The sequence below is a fragment of the Entelurus aequoreus genome, linkage group LG05 (assembly GCF_033978785.1).
Source record: "Entelurus aequoreus isolate RoL-2023_Sb linkage group LG05, RoL_Eaeq_v1.1, whole genome shotgun sequence".
In the NCBI taxonomy this organism is placed as follows: Eukaryota; Metazoa; Chordata; class Actinopteri; order Syngnathiformes; family Syngnathidae; genus Entelurus; species Entelurus aequoreus.
Window position 1 is genome coordinate 33,163,671 of NC_084735.1, and position 16,683 is coordinate 33,180,353.

The window sequence follows — 16,683 nt, forward strand, 5'->3', positions numbered from 1 at the left end:
TTCACCACAGTAAGCTGCTTTCCGCGGGAGCTTGTTTGTTTGTTTGGCCTTGTTCCCCTCGGAATCATTTGCATTTCCCCCACTCAGATGAATGCTTCTATTTTAGATGTTGAAATAGATTTGTTGTGCTGCTGCCATTTTAAACAAACGTTGCAGGATGCAGTCACTTGTACCATGTCTGTTGCCACAAATTCAAGCCACTGACTACAATACTCTTTTCTTTGGAACAAGCGTCTCACCATCGTTCGCGTTACAGTAGCCATGTTTTAAAATGTGTTTGAATCTCCACCCCAAAAAAATAAGGGGGAGAGCGGAAGCTACGGAAGCTCCTGGGGGAAAAAGAATGATTGAGCAAGAGGAAAAAACATAGATTTTTTTTTTTTTAATCGTTTGCCACAAAAAACTTTCATCCATAAAATGAATTTATCGCCAAAGCCTAAGAGAAACCTCAACTGACTGACCTTTTAGTCCCCGTCATCCACTTTGTTTTCTGATTACCTGAAATTTGGCGCTGAAGCCCACTCAAGGGCCAAACAAGCCAAGTCAAGCGCGGCGTAGGCAAGCAAGTAGAAAACAGTCACCAAGCTGGCAACAGCATTGAGTTGACCAGCAAACACCACACACTGTAACACAACACACAACGCAAGTTATCATGCTGTATGAGTACTAGTATAATACGCCAAGGGGGACCTGCTCACCTGTGCCAGCCCCCACGTGTAAAGCACAGCCATCCATGGGTTCCCTGAGCTGGTTGTGATGGTGGCAGGGGCTAATGGCAAACCTGAGCGAAAGGAAACAGCTTAGTAGACCTGGGACAAAGACAGCAGTCATGGAAAGTTAACGTTCTACCAAAGAGTTTATCCACAGCGAGGGCGTGCAGGATACGGGATGCCCCGATCATGGAGCACATTGCGGCGAAGAGGGCGCCACAGTATATCCCTATGGTCACAAATGGCGGCCAAATGTTTATTCTTTGGAGGAAGCCATAATCTTGAATCAGCAGAGTCCTAGAGAGAAAAAAAAAACTGGTAATGCTTTTAATTTAATTGACTGTAAAATATATTGCATTTAGAGTTGCTCTTCGGAGATTGGCCTTCATCAATTTTGACCAATGTAGGTCAAAATGTTAAAGAACTGTAAAGGACCCAATTCCCGACTACGCAAAGCAGCTAAATCATTGTGTTTTTATCCACTTGCATCTAGAAGACATAGGGCTAATCTACTAACATCCAAATAAGAAGTGCTAAATAGAGTGTACAAACTCATTTATAAAATAGTAAATCGTGTGTACTATTAGTGGGCGTGTTGTGGGCCATCTGCTAGGACTGTGTGTACAATTAATAACGAGTGCAAATGTGGTGCAGACAGCCCTGTTTAAATGAGGTCTCTGTGTGTATACCAACTGTCACCATGGAGACAACTAATTTCGCCCCACATTTATGGCATCATCGTCATCATATAATATGGCCACTTTTCTCTAGGCTATCCTAAAGGGTGATCAAGACAACAGAACCTATTTTCAGCTCGCTGAAGGTGCGCTTTGGGAGGCGCAGCGGTGTTGTAATTGTACGTCTGGAATGATCCAGGTGCAAGAAAATGCATATTGCAAAAACTTTTTTCATGTTGGGAAAACAAACAACATGAAAAAAAGGCAGCACACACCAAAAATAATACATTAAATTTGTTTTAATTAGCTCCTTAAGTCATCCAACAGCTGTAAAATTACAAATTGCCATTCCTGAATAGAGAACATGTCTAGTGTTTTTACTTCTGACAGTCCAGACAAAATATTCTCAATCGCCTGTCCTTGCAGCATGATCGCCTCCTTTCTCACAGCCATTTATATGTAACTGTTCCAGTTTGCACCAACATTTCAGATGTTCTAAATAAAAACGCAAAAACAGAGACCGCAAACCGTTTTAGATTTGATAAATCCTTTCACAAATGATAAATAATTATATGTGTATCTCCTTCTCCTGGTATTGTGGGCGGTCTGATAATCAGCATATATTCTGCATGTACATGAAGACATACACACTAAATGGATTGCACTCTATATTTTGCTTACTGCAGTGCTTCTCAAAAATGTTCTGTTACGCACCCCCTAGGAAGAGGAAATTATTTTGCGCCCCCCTACTCTCCACCGTGACTTTGAATAGTATAATTTGTCTATAAAAAGTGTTATAACTATATCTCTGCAAAACATTGTAAGCTTATTTACATTAAAGGACAAAACACACCAGCCTTTCCTTGTCTCTCACCGTGGTTACAGTGAAGCCAAGTGCTACATACGCTTCATCATATTCTGATACGGCAAAAAAAGCATGTTCCCCCAGGTCACACGCGCCCCCCCTGGCATCGCACCGCGCCCCCCTAAGGGGGTCCGCCACACTATTTGAGAAGGACTGGCTTAGTGCTTAGTGGGTGCTATCAAGTTTGTACTTGTTTTAATACATGCAAACATATAGCAGTTCAGGCCCATAATGTACAGCAGAGTAGATTATTACTAGGGAAGTAACGGTTTCAAAATGTCACAGTACGATATTATCACGGTATTAAGGCTACGGTACGATATTATTGCGGTATGTGTCCAAAAAAAAAACTTGGTAAAAATGCCATAGTATGTAAAATGAAGTGTCAGGAATGTTTAGGATAAACACACTTACTGTAATTAAACACAAACATAATGTTAAAATGTTCTAATTTATATTTTTTACTAAAAACAAGTATTTCTAAGTGCCTATATTTGTGCAGGAACATCTACTGTTTCAAGCAAATATTAAAAATAACAACTTATAGTTGATGTCATTAAAGTAACAATGTAAACATGCAGTGTAACAAGTGTAAAACAATAATGTACATATAGTTTAGTGTCTTTCAACCAAGCAGTGTCCTCCACAGTAGACATGTATATAGGAGTCTGGAAAATGTTGTTTCTCAGAAAAGTAAACTAACAATTCAATTTTTATTAATGTAAATACCTCACAAACTGATGTTTGTCTTCGCTGGATTAAAATATTTTTTCTGAGTGACGGTTATGAGGCGGCGACTTGTGCAGCCCTGCTTTCTGCCCGAGTGCAGCTGGAACAGCCTTCAGCCCCCCCGCAACATCGCGACAGACAAGCGGCAGAAAAAAAGATGGTTGGATTGAAGATGTATCAAGTAGCTTTTTAGTTACCTCGTATTTCCAACGTTGAACATTTGGGTGATTTCCCGCTGTGCTGTGCGACCAGACCTGCTGGCTCTCTGTTGCCTTGGAACCGCTCTAAAACGAAAGTGGTGCGCTTCGCTTTGCAGAACGCAGACTTTCTTACCGCTGCCAAAGAGGTTATGTTTTGGCCTGGGCTTGTTTGTTAGCAACATAACTCAACCAGTTATGGACAGATTTCTTGTCACGGCGCATGCGCAGTCCCGTATGCCTTCTGCTGAGAGCACAACCGGCGCCTCTGCTGCAGCCGCGCCGGGACACGCCTCTGCTCGCTCGGCCCGCATCGCGCCCACGCGCCGGCAATCTGCAATCAGCGCACCTTGGACTAATCAAGACAAGCAGCCTAAAGACCAGCAGACCCGAAGATCCAGTGCCGGAACGTAGTTCAGTCTTTGTAGTAAGCATCCCGTCTCTGGCTCCCCTCCCCCGTACTTGCTCTCTCTCTGTGCTTTCCCAGTTCCCGCGTCTTATGTCCTTTGTGTTTCCCGCAGTGCTTTCCTTGCCTCCCGTGATCGAGCTGTGTGCCTCGACTTCTTTTTGGATTCCGGACTGCATCCCTCGATCCTCGACCCCTGCTTGGACACGGACCTGTTGACGCCTCGCTATACCCCCCCCCCCAACAACCTGCCAGTCTCACTGACGTTCGAGCCTGCCTTTCCCCTCCAGGACTTCCGCCTCTCGCTCAACATAACACTCAGCAAGTAATTCCCACACATAGTCTCACACACACACACTCTTAGAATTTAGTCACACTCCATTCTCGAGTTTATTATATTACTATTTATTAATATATATATATATATATATATATATATATATATATATATATATATATATATATATATATATATATATATATATATATATATATATATATATATACTGTATATTGTCATTATATATATAATAAAACATAGAGCTACTACACCCCATTGTGGTCTGTGCCGTCTATTTCCCCCGTACATAAGATTTATGGTTCAAAAAAACTATTCATTTTTATCTACGACGAGTATGAACACACTTCACTTCCTGCTTACAGCGTTAAACGCGGCCACCTTGCCAACCACGCGCTGCGCAAAGGATTCTGGGAGAAGTAGTTTATTTAAAACGCCAGAAAAAAACTATACTCACCAAGTTTTCGTTTGGTACGTCACACGTCACGGTATTATTGAGAAGACATTGAAACTAAAATACTGCAGTCTTAATAATACCGTTACATCCTTAATTGTTAGCTATATATATTTTTGGGACCAATTAAGTGAAATTGGATAATTTCCCACAGTGCATCTGATGATTTCTCAGGACACACTGATGTGCCGCGGCAGAGTGGATGGGAATGACTGATCTACAACATTTAATAGGCATTGCCATAGTTCCCCACCTTTCACAGGTGGCGCTGACCAGGAGGAAGAAGAGAACGTAGACAATGAATGTGTAAATGACGGCCACGATGGTACCTTTGGGGATGGATATGCTTGGAGTTTCCAGGTCTCCTTCAGAGAGAAGAGCAAACATCTCATTAGAACAAATTGTTTAATTTCACCTCACAAGACTTGAAACTACAGCAAGGAAGGGATTCATATGGCCCCATTCCTGGGTGGATCTTGCGTGAGAGGAAGAGGGGGGGTTAATCATTTTGAAATACAGTTTGCTGAAAATTATGGAAAGGGACACTCAACATATCAATTGCTGCTGTGGTCAAAGTTGGAATTGCCACAAAACAACTTTTAAGACATGCAACACTCTACTGCCATGTGGCGGTTAAAGTGGATAGTACACTACCAAATTTGTCACGTTTCATGTATCAGGTCAATTTTGACGAATGGGGCCATATGAATACCCTTGACACAATCCATTGTAATGTAACAAGCTATAACCTGACATGTTGGCTCCAGCCATAATTCCAGTGCAGCTGGTGAACATGACGGCGAACACGGTGGCAAAGGACATTACAGTGTGGGTGCTGTAGTCCAACGAGTAACCAGCTAAAGGTTGGAAAAGTGATGTTAAATAAGAAGTAATAAATGTCAGCGTACAGCCAAACACTTACGGCCCAGGTTGTTCTTCAGCGTTGTTAGGTTAAAGCCGGTGTAGCTGGCGTTATAACGCTGGGTCTGGTTGCCAGGACCCAAGTGAGTGAGGACAAAATCTAGAGGTTTGACGGCCAAAGAGCTGATAAAGACGGACAACAGCGACACGGTGACCAGCAGCAGGATGGCGAAGGCGGTGCGGGAGTAGATGTGGGCGCCCACCAGACACACCAGAAGACACAAGAGGAGGACCACAGAGGAGTAGAGCACGATGTACCAGTAACCTTGAGGGAGCACGCGCACACCCTCGGACACGGATGTTTCTGAAAGCAAACAGACAAGACATTAAAGTGTGCCAAAAATGAGGCATTGAAAAATAAAAAGTTGTTATGTTGTTTGGTTGCTAAATCTTGGAGGCATAATACAATTCTGTACTTGGCAACCACCAGAAAATTTTGCAATTGACTTAAGACAGCAAAGTTTGTTGTACAAAAACCCTATTTACTGTAAATAATTCATTACTGTATATACCTACAACACAGACTAGGGTTTGGCAATATAGATGATATATTAATGATGTCAATTTGGCTGGCGATAGGGCATTTGATTCTATCGCCATATCGTGATAATGCAAGTTGATGACACATTCTAACTGTGTCCAGCAAATTTGACAGAGACAAGCGTACAAACGCGTCCTCAACACACTGAAGGATTCTCACTAATGTCCCTCCTGCTTTTAAGTCACTAATCTTCGCCTCCATGGCGCCAAATAAACTATGTTTCTTACTAGAGGACGAGTAATAGATAAACATGCTAAGCTGCACACTGCAGGAGGATACGGTAACCGCTAAGCTAGAGCTCTTGAATGCAAACAAAGGTAGGCGGATCAAATATGTTTTGTTGTCAAAATATCTTTTGTCATTTTTGTTATCGGTTATAAACTCAAGAAATAAGTCCCTGGATGCAGGACAAAAATGATTTCAGTCAGAGCCAATAGTAAGAAATAATTAAAATATTTAGTTGACATTGTTACACCCCTACCCAGTGCTTTTGTCTAATTATTGTCATCAAAAATGGAATCATTCATTGATCTTGAAAATGTGAAATATCAGTAAACCCAAAAGTGTAGTATGGTGCAAAAACAATTGTAAAGTATCCAAACAACTAAGGAATAGTGCTTATTACATTTGAACAAAAGTGTAGATTGATCTGTGTTACAGCAGAGAGTAAGCAGTTATTATCAGTAAATTAGCAAGTACATTAAGAACAGTTATCAATCAATAACTGTAAATGACGCAACAGCCAAATTAGGAGCGTTTTTACCTCATTTTAAAATGGTTCCATTATCATTCATATGCCAAATAACATATCGTGATATATATTGTTACGGCTGCAATATACTGTATACATTAGGGAGGAATTCATATGCCCCATTCGTGCGTGGATATCGCATGAGAGAAAGGTGGGGGGGTTACTCGTGAGTGCACCGTCAACCTTGCTGCTGCTCGAGCCGGCTTCGGCAGCCCCGGCAAGCTGGCTGTAACCCGCAAGCTATTATCCTGCCACATCAAACCTCCAGGGGCCAGATGCGGCCCCAAACACGGACAACCACTCCAAGGCTTCTGGGTTATTATACATTTTGCAATGCAGTATACTGAAAATTATGGAAAGCGCCACTCTATATAGCAAACAACCCTGTGGTCAAAGTTGGAATTGCCACAAAACACGTTTTAAGATATTCAACACTCTACTGCCGTCTGAAGTAGATAGTGCACCCCCAAATTGGTCACGTTTCATGTGTCATGTGCGACAAATGGGCCCATATGAATCCCCTTACAAATGTATTGTAATATAGATTTTAGAACATATTGCTCATCCCTAACACCGACTAACGGAGTGAGGTTCTCTACGCTGGGAAAATTAGTGAGTCAATACTTGTGTGTTTGAACCTTCGGAGGGGGTTTTCTAAGCAACATGACGCTCACCCTGCAAGAATCCTTAGCCCAGAGGTAATTTATTTTTAAAACTTGAGGTTTTAAATGTGAATAACTGTAGCTCATAACTTAAGGGCGGTATAGCTCGGTTGGTAGAGTGGCCGTGCCAGCAACTTAAGGGTTCCAGGTTCGATCCCCGCTTCCGCCATCCTAGTAACTTCCGTTGTGTCCTTGAGCAAGACACTTTACCCACCTGCTCCCAGTGCCACCCACACTGGTTTAAATGTAACTTAGATATTGGGTTTCACTATGTAAAGCACTTTGAGTCACTAGAGAAAAGCGCTAAATAAATATAATTCACTTCACTTCACAAGTTGTACTCCGCTTTGTGTTTTGTTTTTGTGAAAAGGGTACTGTACTTGAGAACTGTTCAAATAATAAATGTTTTTAATCAGCTTATTAACACTTTTGGATTTGGATTAACCATGATTAATAGTCACAAGTTATTACTCGCTTCCATAATTTAAATAACTTTAAAAAAAGCCCAATATTTGGACACAAATGCAATGATATTGTCAGAATGTCATCCAGTAACATTTTTTTTATGTTTTATTTGAATGCATGTCATTTATTTGTTCAAAACTAGGTAACGGTTTTAACTTAAGTCGAGTCTGGGTGTAGTCCTCGCTCATCTTTGCACTGACGTATGCGTTGAACTGATCACTGACCTTATAGCAACCTGTGCCATATTTCAAGTAATCGTCCACGGTTAAGGTCGGTTACACATCAAATAAACTTACCAGCATCCACGCCAAAGACGTCAAGTATAGCCTCCACAAGACCAAGAACATATTCTCCACACGCAAACACTTTGGCCAAGAAGAACATCAAACCAATACTTCCTCCAAACTCAGGTCCCAGGGATCGACTGATCATGTCTGTTGAATAGTCAAGGTTTTTTTTCACGTACTGTAAGACTAGAAAAATGCATATACTCCACATTAGTGAAGGCACTGGTTAAGATACAGTAGGCACCACCGCCTTGTATGGCTCCGTTGGTGGAAATGGCACAGATAGACAAGATGGTGAGCGTTATGATGGTGTAGGCTACAACCACCATCAGAAGACCTTCCAGGAGACCAGCGTGGCCAACAACAAACCCTGCAAAATGAGATCATGCCAGCGTAAGTTCATTTACATAAACACTGAACCGTTATCGTACCTTTAAATGTGCATCACTCACCTGTTCTCAGGAACAGTACGATACTGAACATGGAGAGGATGGTCGGCACCATCACCCCGAAAAAGGTGTTGAGCTTCCGAGGCTCTTTGCTGGGTGGGCCAGAGCTGGAGTCGGGGGACGTGTCCCGTACGGCGCCGCATGTTCCTGCTGCCACCGTCAGACCACAAATCCCTGAAGTAACGAGGGGCGTGCGTTCGTTGGACATGACTGCTGCTTCCTTAGTTTGCCCTGTGAAACAGATATCTACTTTGAAACATCTGCCACATATCCTAAATGAGGATTTACTGTCTTCCAATTTTGGTGCAAGTTGCAGGTCAGGGTCCCCGATCTCACAAAAACATTTGAGGTCAAATCACTTTCAATTTGGTACTTTCATGGACATGTTAACTTTAGATGGTTATAAGCAAAAAGTTAGTATAGTGCAATTTTAGAAAAATTAAACAGTAAAATGATGACATAAAACTTTAGTAGGGATGTAACAATATGAAAATGTCATATCACAGTTATCATGATCATTACAGTATTGTGCTAAAAAGTACTTAGACACACAAACACTAAAATATTTTGACTAAACAATTATTTTTTATTAACTAAAATAAATACACACTGTTAGAAAAAACACTATTTGGCATGTTTTGTGTTTCTAATGCATCACTGATAGTGTTTTAGTCTTAGTATTTAATCTGTTTCAATGGCTAAGCTTTTATTGTTTTAAACATTGGTTTTAAAAATTCTGCCTGTATGAAAATATCAATATTCAGTTACATATTTAGCAGTGTTTTTCATGAATTTTGTCATTCTTCCAATCAAATTAGTATTATTTTGTTTTTTTACTTAAAGGTGCTCTTTGCAATTTCCTCACAGTAACATTTTTATGTTATATATAACAAGAACACCACTGGCAACCTTTTGATACCAGTAGAGGTTTAACAGAACACATTTGTTTGACAATTCCCTGTATTTTTCACAATTACAGAGTTTATGTATTTAAGATTTTTATTAACCCGAAAAAAATTATTGGTGTTTACCGAGGTCACTCACCTGGTCTCAACAACAAGTATGCGCAGGGAGTGTGAGCACACATATAAATGCAGTCCAAAAGAAGCAAGGAACAATTTGCAGACATGTTGTTGTTATGATAGAATATACAGCTAACACCAGCTCTCTAAATTGCTATTATTATTTAACAACACCTAAAGCTAATGTGCGTGCATGTGTTACGTACGTATGTATTTATGTCATTACGTACGAGAAGCTGTGAGAGGGCGGGATACACTGTGTAAAATACATTGGAAAGTTGCCGCCCTCTAGGCATCTGTGTATATGCAAACAGCCTCTTTAACTAACTAAACGTTGTTTATATTTAAAGTACATTTTGAGTTATGTTATTTGAAATACACAACTTTTTAAATTTCAGAAGACACATTAGGTATATTTGCAAAAAGTATCGGTATCGGATCGGTATAGCCGATACCAGCCTGAATTTCACTAGGTATCGTATCAGAAAGAAAATCAGTGGTATCGTACATCACTACTAGCCTCAAAGAAAGATGTGCACAAACTACAGTTAAATCTAAACTTTAAAATGAATACATATGAATAAGTTATTATAGTGATCGGTATTGCCCAGAAAAAAACAATTATTTATTGTTGATTTCCTTTAATGTAATCGAATACACATTTCTTGAGGCCAAAGGGTTTATATTTTGTTTATTTTATTTTATGTAGAAAAAAAAGCTCAAAACAGTATGGCTGGTTATTAGACAAAAACAATTGTAGTCAGGTTTAGTTCCTAAAACAGTCGCATAACAACTACAGTACACACTACATGCAATGAAGTTATTATTGTCCAAGCCATGAAGAAGAAGAAGAAGAAGAAGAAGAAGAAGAAGAAGAAGAAGAAGAAGAAGAAGAAGAAGAAGAAGAAGAAGAAGAAGAAGAAGAAGAAGAAGAAGAAGAAGAAGAAGAAGAAGAAGAAGAAGAAGAAGAAGAAGAAGAAGAAGAAGAAGAAGAAGAAGAAGAAGAAGAAGAAGAAGAAGAAGAAGAAGAAGAAGAAGAAGAAGAAGAAGAAGAAGAAGAAGAAGAAGCACTTCATTATGAGGAGCCATTAGGGACATTATTCAGAATTAGTAGTATGAGTGAGAGGTAATTCTGAATAATGTCCCTGACGGCTCCCCATACTTTATTGTCATTGCACAAACACAAGGAAATTTCATGTGCCAAGCACTCACATGTTCTTGAAAATGCTAATCAACATCCTCACCGTAGCAATGTGTTACGAAACACTGTGAGACTAATTTATTATTGTAAAAGGGTCATCTGAGCATAGTGAAATGCAGCAAATCTAATTGGCAAAATCATAAACAGCCTGACAGAGCAGTCAACTGATGCTAACACATAGCCTGATGCATCACGTTACTTTTGACGGCTGACAATTTCCATGTTCTACCTATTTTTTCTTTTTGCATAGAGCGCAGCAAAGTTCAAAGGATGACACAGTACAGTAGCAGGAAGGCCCAGCATGTGATGTTTGCCCGCACTCTACGTTTAATGAAAGCTGCTCACACCTCTGTTTAGTATTTGGAGCCAGCTGACTCACACTTGCTTGTCTGACTTGACACACACTTCAAACTAAAAAAAAACACAGTACTTTTTCCTTCATATTTTTACTGACTGGAAATGTCCTCAAAACTCGTTATCTTCTTCCTGTTGCTAAAACAGCAAGAGGAACAACATGGTGTGAATGCAAGCGGCCTAATTTCTTCAATAACGAAACTGCCTCTCTGCTAACTTAGTCTTTGTTCAAACAGTAACTGCTCATTTGGTGCATAAGCATTGTTTCCCTTGCAAATTCTCAACAGGATGAACTGACAATATGGAAAATAATATTACTATTGCAGATCATTAAGCAAAAGTCCCACCTGGTGATAACAAAAACTGAAACAAAAACCTCTTGTTGTGTGGGATTGTTAGACATATTTTTTTAAATACACAACAGCCGTTGTGTTCTTCACACAGACATCCATCATCAATGGCACTTACTGTACACCCTCCAATTTGACATTAAACTCCAGTATAAAACTTATCAAAATAAAGCATGGTCATAAACACAGAACTAGAACGGCATCATATTATGTGTTTTAATGAAACTCTGGTTATGATTTATTTGTTTCAGAAATGTAACAAACCACATCAAAGAACATCATATGGTTACATTTGCACAATTCAACATATCTGAAAAGATGTAGGCAGAAGAAAAAAACATTATTTAATCCTACCCCTTCTTGTCTTTTACTGATAATTATTAAAGTTAAAGTTAAAGTACCAATAATTGTCACACACACACTAGGTGTGGTGAAATGTATCCTGTGCATTTGACCCATTCCCTTGTTCACACCCCTGGGAGGTGAGGGGAGCAGTGAGCAGCAGCGGTGGCCGCTCCCGGGAATAATGTTTTGGTGATTCAACCCCCAATTCCAACCTTTGATTTATATATAATAATTATTAAATATATATATATGAATTATTCCCACAGTACATGTTACATGTTTACCTTAAGTTCACTCAGTGTGTGAAAGAAAGGAAGAAAGTGTCACATTTCAATAAGTAAAACCGTAAAAAAAAACATTCTGTGTAAATATACATACTAGAAAAACTTAAACTATAGTGCAAACTACAACCACAATTCCTGACATATTAATTGTTATTTGTTCATTGTACATTTTCTGTCAGTTTTTAATCCTTTATTGATTGATTGATTGAAACTTTTATTAGTAGATTAGACAGTACAGTACATATTCCGTACAATTGACCACTAAATGGTAACACCCGAAAAAGTTTTTCAACTTGTTTAAGTCGGGGTCCACGTAAATCAATACATTTCTTCCCTTGCTATCCACAATCTCTATACACTCCATTATCACATTATTTCAATCTCATATTATTTTCTTTCCCTATCAGAAAATGATCAAACACGAACAGAGGAAAGACTCAGCCAAGGGACTGCGCTTCTTCCATGTTGAATTGTGCAAGTGTAAACATGTGATGTTCTTTCACATGTTTTAGATATTTTCGAACTAAGCGTTATTTTTGTAGTAGCCTAAGGGTGGTAAAAAGGCCATGTATTTACCCCACAGGGAAAGTGTATGTTTTGGTAATTTAATTTTCTTTTCATTAATGGAAATGGAAAACGAAAAAACGACCGGTTTATTTGAATTTCACTTTTAAAAAACAAAAAAACAAAAGTTGTTCTTTTTTGGTTTTGAAGAGCTATAACTACATATAAAAAAACAGTTAGATTTTCATTGTATATTTCATGTAACACACATTTACATGCCTAGTAAAGAGATACAGAAGAACAGACCAAAACAAATGTTTTTTTTCATATTCTGATACTGTAAGTTTTTCTTTTCAAAATAAAAGCGGGGATACTACATAGTACCTGTGTGTCTGGCTAATATTATTTGGAGCCCTACACAAAAACTATTTTAAACATGGTAAAACAAGGACTGACATCTTCAGAAATCTCTACGCACATGTCACATGAAAGTGGAGGCTGAAAATGATTTGATCAAGCACTGTATCAAGGGTCTACGACATTTAGTATCAAAACATTTTGCGGCCTCTTCCACTGAAGAAAAATAGTATAGAGCAGTAAAACGTAACACAGCTAATAAAGGTTATAATAGTTTTCATCTTTTTTTTTTTTTACAGGAAAACCATCTCTTTATGTGAAATTAAACCTCTCCCTTTTCTATTTTCTTTTTTGGCAAGTCTTTGGGGTTAGCTTACCCAAGGGGTTGCATATTCCAGAAGCTGAAGTGAACACACAGGCTTCTATTCTCTTTTACTATTCTTGCTCCTTAAAACTCAGCCTGTGTGCATTCATGGTCTCACAGACTGTTGGAAAATATGGAACTCTTTATAAAATTGCAATGCATAAACCAAATCTGAGGGAGTCACAACAAGGAGGCAGAAGAGCCACATGTGGCTCCAGGGCCACGGGTTGCAGACCCCTGGACTATACCAGTGGTCCTCAACCACCGAGCCGCGGACCGATGTTTTTTTTTTTTTTTTTTTAATTAAATCAACATAAAAAACACAATATTTACATTATATATCAATATAGATCAATACATTCTGCAGGGATACAGTCCGTAAGCACACATGATTGTATTTCTTTATGAAAAAAAAAAAAATTGTGTGGGACACATTTTCAAGCGTTGACCGGTCCCCAGCTACAAAAAAGTTGGGGACCACTGGACTATACAATACAGCAATGTATAACAGTATCACAGGCCACGCCGCGGTCCTGTCTTTTGAAATTACTACTTGTGGCTCCGGTGTCGGAATATGAAAAAAAAGTCAGTTTTGATCTGTTTTTCAGTTTGCTTGTAGAAATGAGTACCATTGTGATTTTCCAGCTTTTATTTTGAAAATAATATTAGTTTTGAAACATTAGTTTTGGTCTGTTTTCCCGTTTCTGTTTCCTGGGGATTTTTGTTCATATAAAATACAAATTGAAAATCAAACCATTTTTAGATATAGTTATTGCTCTTTAATTGGCACCAAAAAAAGAACGCAAGTTATTTTATTTTATTTATTGCATTTTAAAATGAAACTCAAATAAACCAATTGTTTTTGTTTTTCAATTTCCATTGATGAAAAGAAAATTGAATGACCAAAAATATACACTGATCCATAGTTGTGCAGGTTGTGGCAAAGTTGTTTATGTTGCAGTCACACCGGTTGGCCAATTGGAAAATGCAAGAAAAAAAATGCTCAATTTAAATCTGATTAATATTTAATATTCCTTTTCTGCGTTGTTGCTCGTACTAAAAATAAAGGCTGTCGTCCATTCCAGATGTTGCTGCATGCTAGGGATGGGCGATACCACACTTTTAGGATTCGATACGATACCGATACTTTTTCATCGATACCATACCGATACCAATAATTTCTTATTGGCAATTTATTGTCAGTCAAAAATATTATTACTATTGTTATTATTTAAGACAAATCACAAGACAAATACAGACCATTTATACCACATTTACTATGGTCAATATATAATAAAAGTACAATTAAAATAAATAACATAAATATGAAAAATAAATTAAATATTATATATAATAATAACTATATATTATATATAATAATAATTGAATATTAGGGCTTTCCAATTAACAGTCAAATCCAAATTGCAAGAAGCTGCAGTTATTTTTTAAAGTTTGTGATATAATTAGCAATTAATGAAATATGAAATAGGCTAATGTTTTCGAAATGTAAGAAATCATGTTACAGATTAAAACCAAAATCACATTCAATCATATATTCAAGATTTTCTTGGAAAAAAATAAAACTGTAATGCAAAGATGAAGAATCTCCAAATTGTATCTCTTTCTTATCTTGTTTTAAATACTCAAGCAATTTTCAACTAACAGTAAATTCCCCTGTGTGGAAATTATTTGAATTTAGGATAATCATTTAAACAAAAATATTCAGTAAACATTACTAAAAAAAAAAAAAACAATGCCTGTTTTAAGTGAACAATTGGACAACACTGGATATGCCTGGCTGCATCGCTGTCGGCTGGCTGTGTGTGTGTTGCACGTTGACGACGCTCATTCGCTGTCTCCTGTCACGTGACTGGGCCAGCTCTATACTCTGCCAGGTACAGGGGTGTCCCAGCACATAGTAAGTTAAGTAAGTCATCAAAAACATCTGAAAGTGATGCTTGCACCCCTTACACGCCGTTTTTTGGTTTATATCGATACTTTTTTCAGAAAAGTGATGCCAAATGAGTAGCGTGTGAGTATCGATATATCGATACCACAGGATCGATACGCACATCCCTACTGCATGCTGCCAGTAACCATCTTAAGCGGCCATCTGATGGTCTCTGTGTCCATTTGGAGTACAGTTACGTTTCAACATAAATCTTCAGTCACGCCAAATAACGCTAAAAAAAAAAAGAAAAAGGATTGAACTCACTAAAATATAAAACGAGAAAACAGCTCATCTGCTAGTGTTATGTTTTGTAGCAAGTAAGCGAGAGCAGCCACCCGACCTGCCTCGCCGGCGGCACACACGGTGAAGATAAAGCAACGCACCTTCGAAAATGAAACTCAAAACAATAAATGTACAAATCTGAATGAACGTATATCTAGACTCTTGCAGACAAGTGACGTTTTTTATCAAGCTAAACCACAACATGGACTCGTTAACTCACCACTGCCGCTCGTTGACAAACTCTATAGCCCCCCACTTCCTGCTTCTGGTCAACTCCGTAGTTGTGTTTAATATGTCCGCTTTTACGTCCACGGTACTCGGTGGTGATGGCCGCCGCTGCTTCGGCTGTCCCAGGCCGGTGGTCGGCGCCGAGTAGTTCCCGGTGCCGATAGCTGTGGCCAGAGGAAGATGACCAATGACAACAAGGCGGCATGGCACGCCTCGTTCAGCGGTTATTTGCTCTGAAGTGTCATGGGAAAGCGGAAAAACCACCATGTGACTCTTAAAAAGGGCGGGGCAAACATACACAATAATAGCCGCGCCCCTTCTTCTTCCTCTTCTTCTCTCTCCTTTTCTTATTTGTCTTTATGTAATCATTTGTTTACACATTTACTTTGCTTACATTTGTGCCTTATATTTTGTATTCCAACACAAGTGTTCATATTATGTTTGTAGAGTTGAACTGCTTAATGTTTTGGACTTGCAATGTGGTTTTTACGCACCATGAGGCGCTGTTGCTCGACAACAGAGCTTTACAAAGATAGATAGATGTATGGACGAATAATAATAATAATAACACTTTTATTCATTCCACAATTGGGAAATGATATGGTTGCAGTGCAGGTTTTTACATACAGTAACAGAAATAAAACGTAATGAAGTGGTCTCCTGCTGGTGCCTAGATCGAGTCAGGATCAAACATGGTGAGGCTGCATTTCAGTTTTATGCTCATAAAATATGAAATAGTCTTCCAGAAGATGTGAGACAGGCCTCAAATCCAGGCTGAAAAACGTTTATTTAATTGTGCATATATCAACTGAAAGTTGTTTTTTTAATCTACACCAGTGGTTCTCTATATTTTTTCAGCAAGTACCACCTCAAAAAACACTTGGCTCTCCAAGTACCAACATTGCAATACAGTAGCATAGTAGGGCTAAATATTCATTAAAAAACAAGGCAGGGGTGTAATGTAACAAGTATCTTTAATATTTTAGTCACTGTAACATTACATACAGTTTGAACAGTAACACGTGTTTG

At 38.7% G+C, this 16,683-nt stretch overlaps 1 protein-coding gene across 3 annotated transcripts in view; it reads right to left on the reverse strand.

The window, feature by feature from the left end:
• The window catches only part of slc12a9 (solute carrier family 12 member 9), a 32,865-nt gene that overhangs the window by 10,926 nt on the left and 5,256 nt on the right, over nucleotides 1–16,683 (reverse strand). Inside the window, exons 2-11 of one of the 3 annotated variants that reach the window (XM_062047854.1) lie at nucleotides 15,647–15,818; nucleotides 8,416–8,643; nucleotides 8,199–8,333; nucleotides 7,973–8,110; nucleotides 5,259–5,561; nucleotides 5,086–5,193; nucleotides 4,590–4,701; nucleotides 850–1,007; nucleotides 699–781; nucleotides 499–623 (exon numbers count right to left, since the gene is read on the reverse strand). In XM_062047854.1, coding sequence (XP_061903838.1) covers nucleotides 499–623; nucleotides 699–781; nucleotides 850–1,007; nucleotides 4,590–4,701; nucleotides 5,086–5,193; nucleotides 5,259–5,561; nucleotides 7,973–8,110; nucleotides 8,199–8,333; nucleotides 8,416–8,620 — 1,367 coding nt within the window. In that variant the 5' untranslated portion in view covers nucleotides 8,621–8,643; nucleotides 15,647–15,818. Of the gene's footprint in view, nucleotides 1–498; nucleotides 624–698; nucleotides 782–849; nucleotides 1,008–4,589; nucleotides 4,702–5,085; nucleotides 5,194–5,258; nucleotides 5,562–7,972; nucleotides 8,111–8,198; nucleotides 8,334–8,415; nucleotides 8,644–15,646; nucleotides 15,936–16,683 lie in introns of those variants that run through there. The other 2 variants (XM_062047853.1, XM_062047855.1) reach the window with 2 other exon arrangements.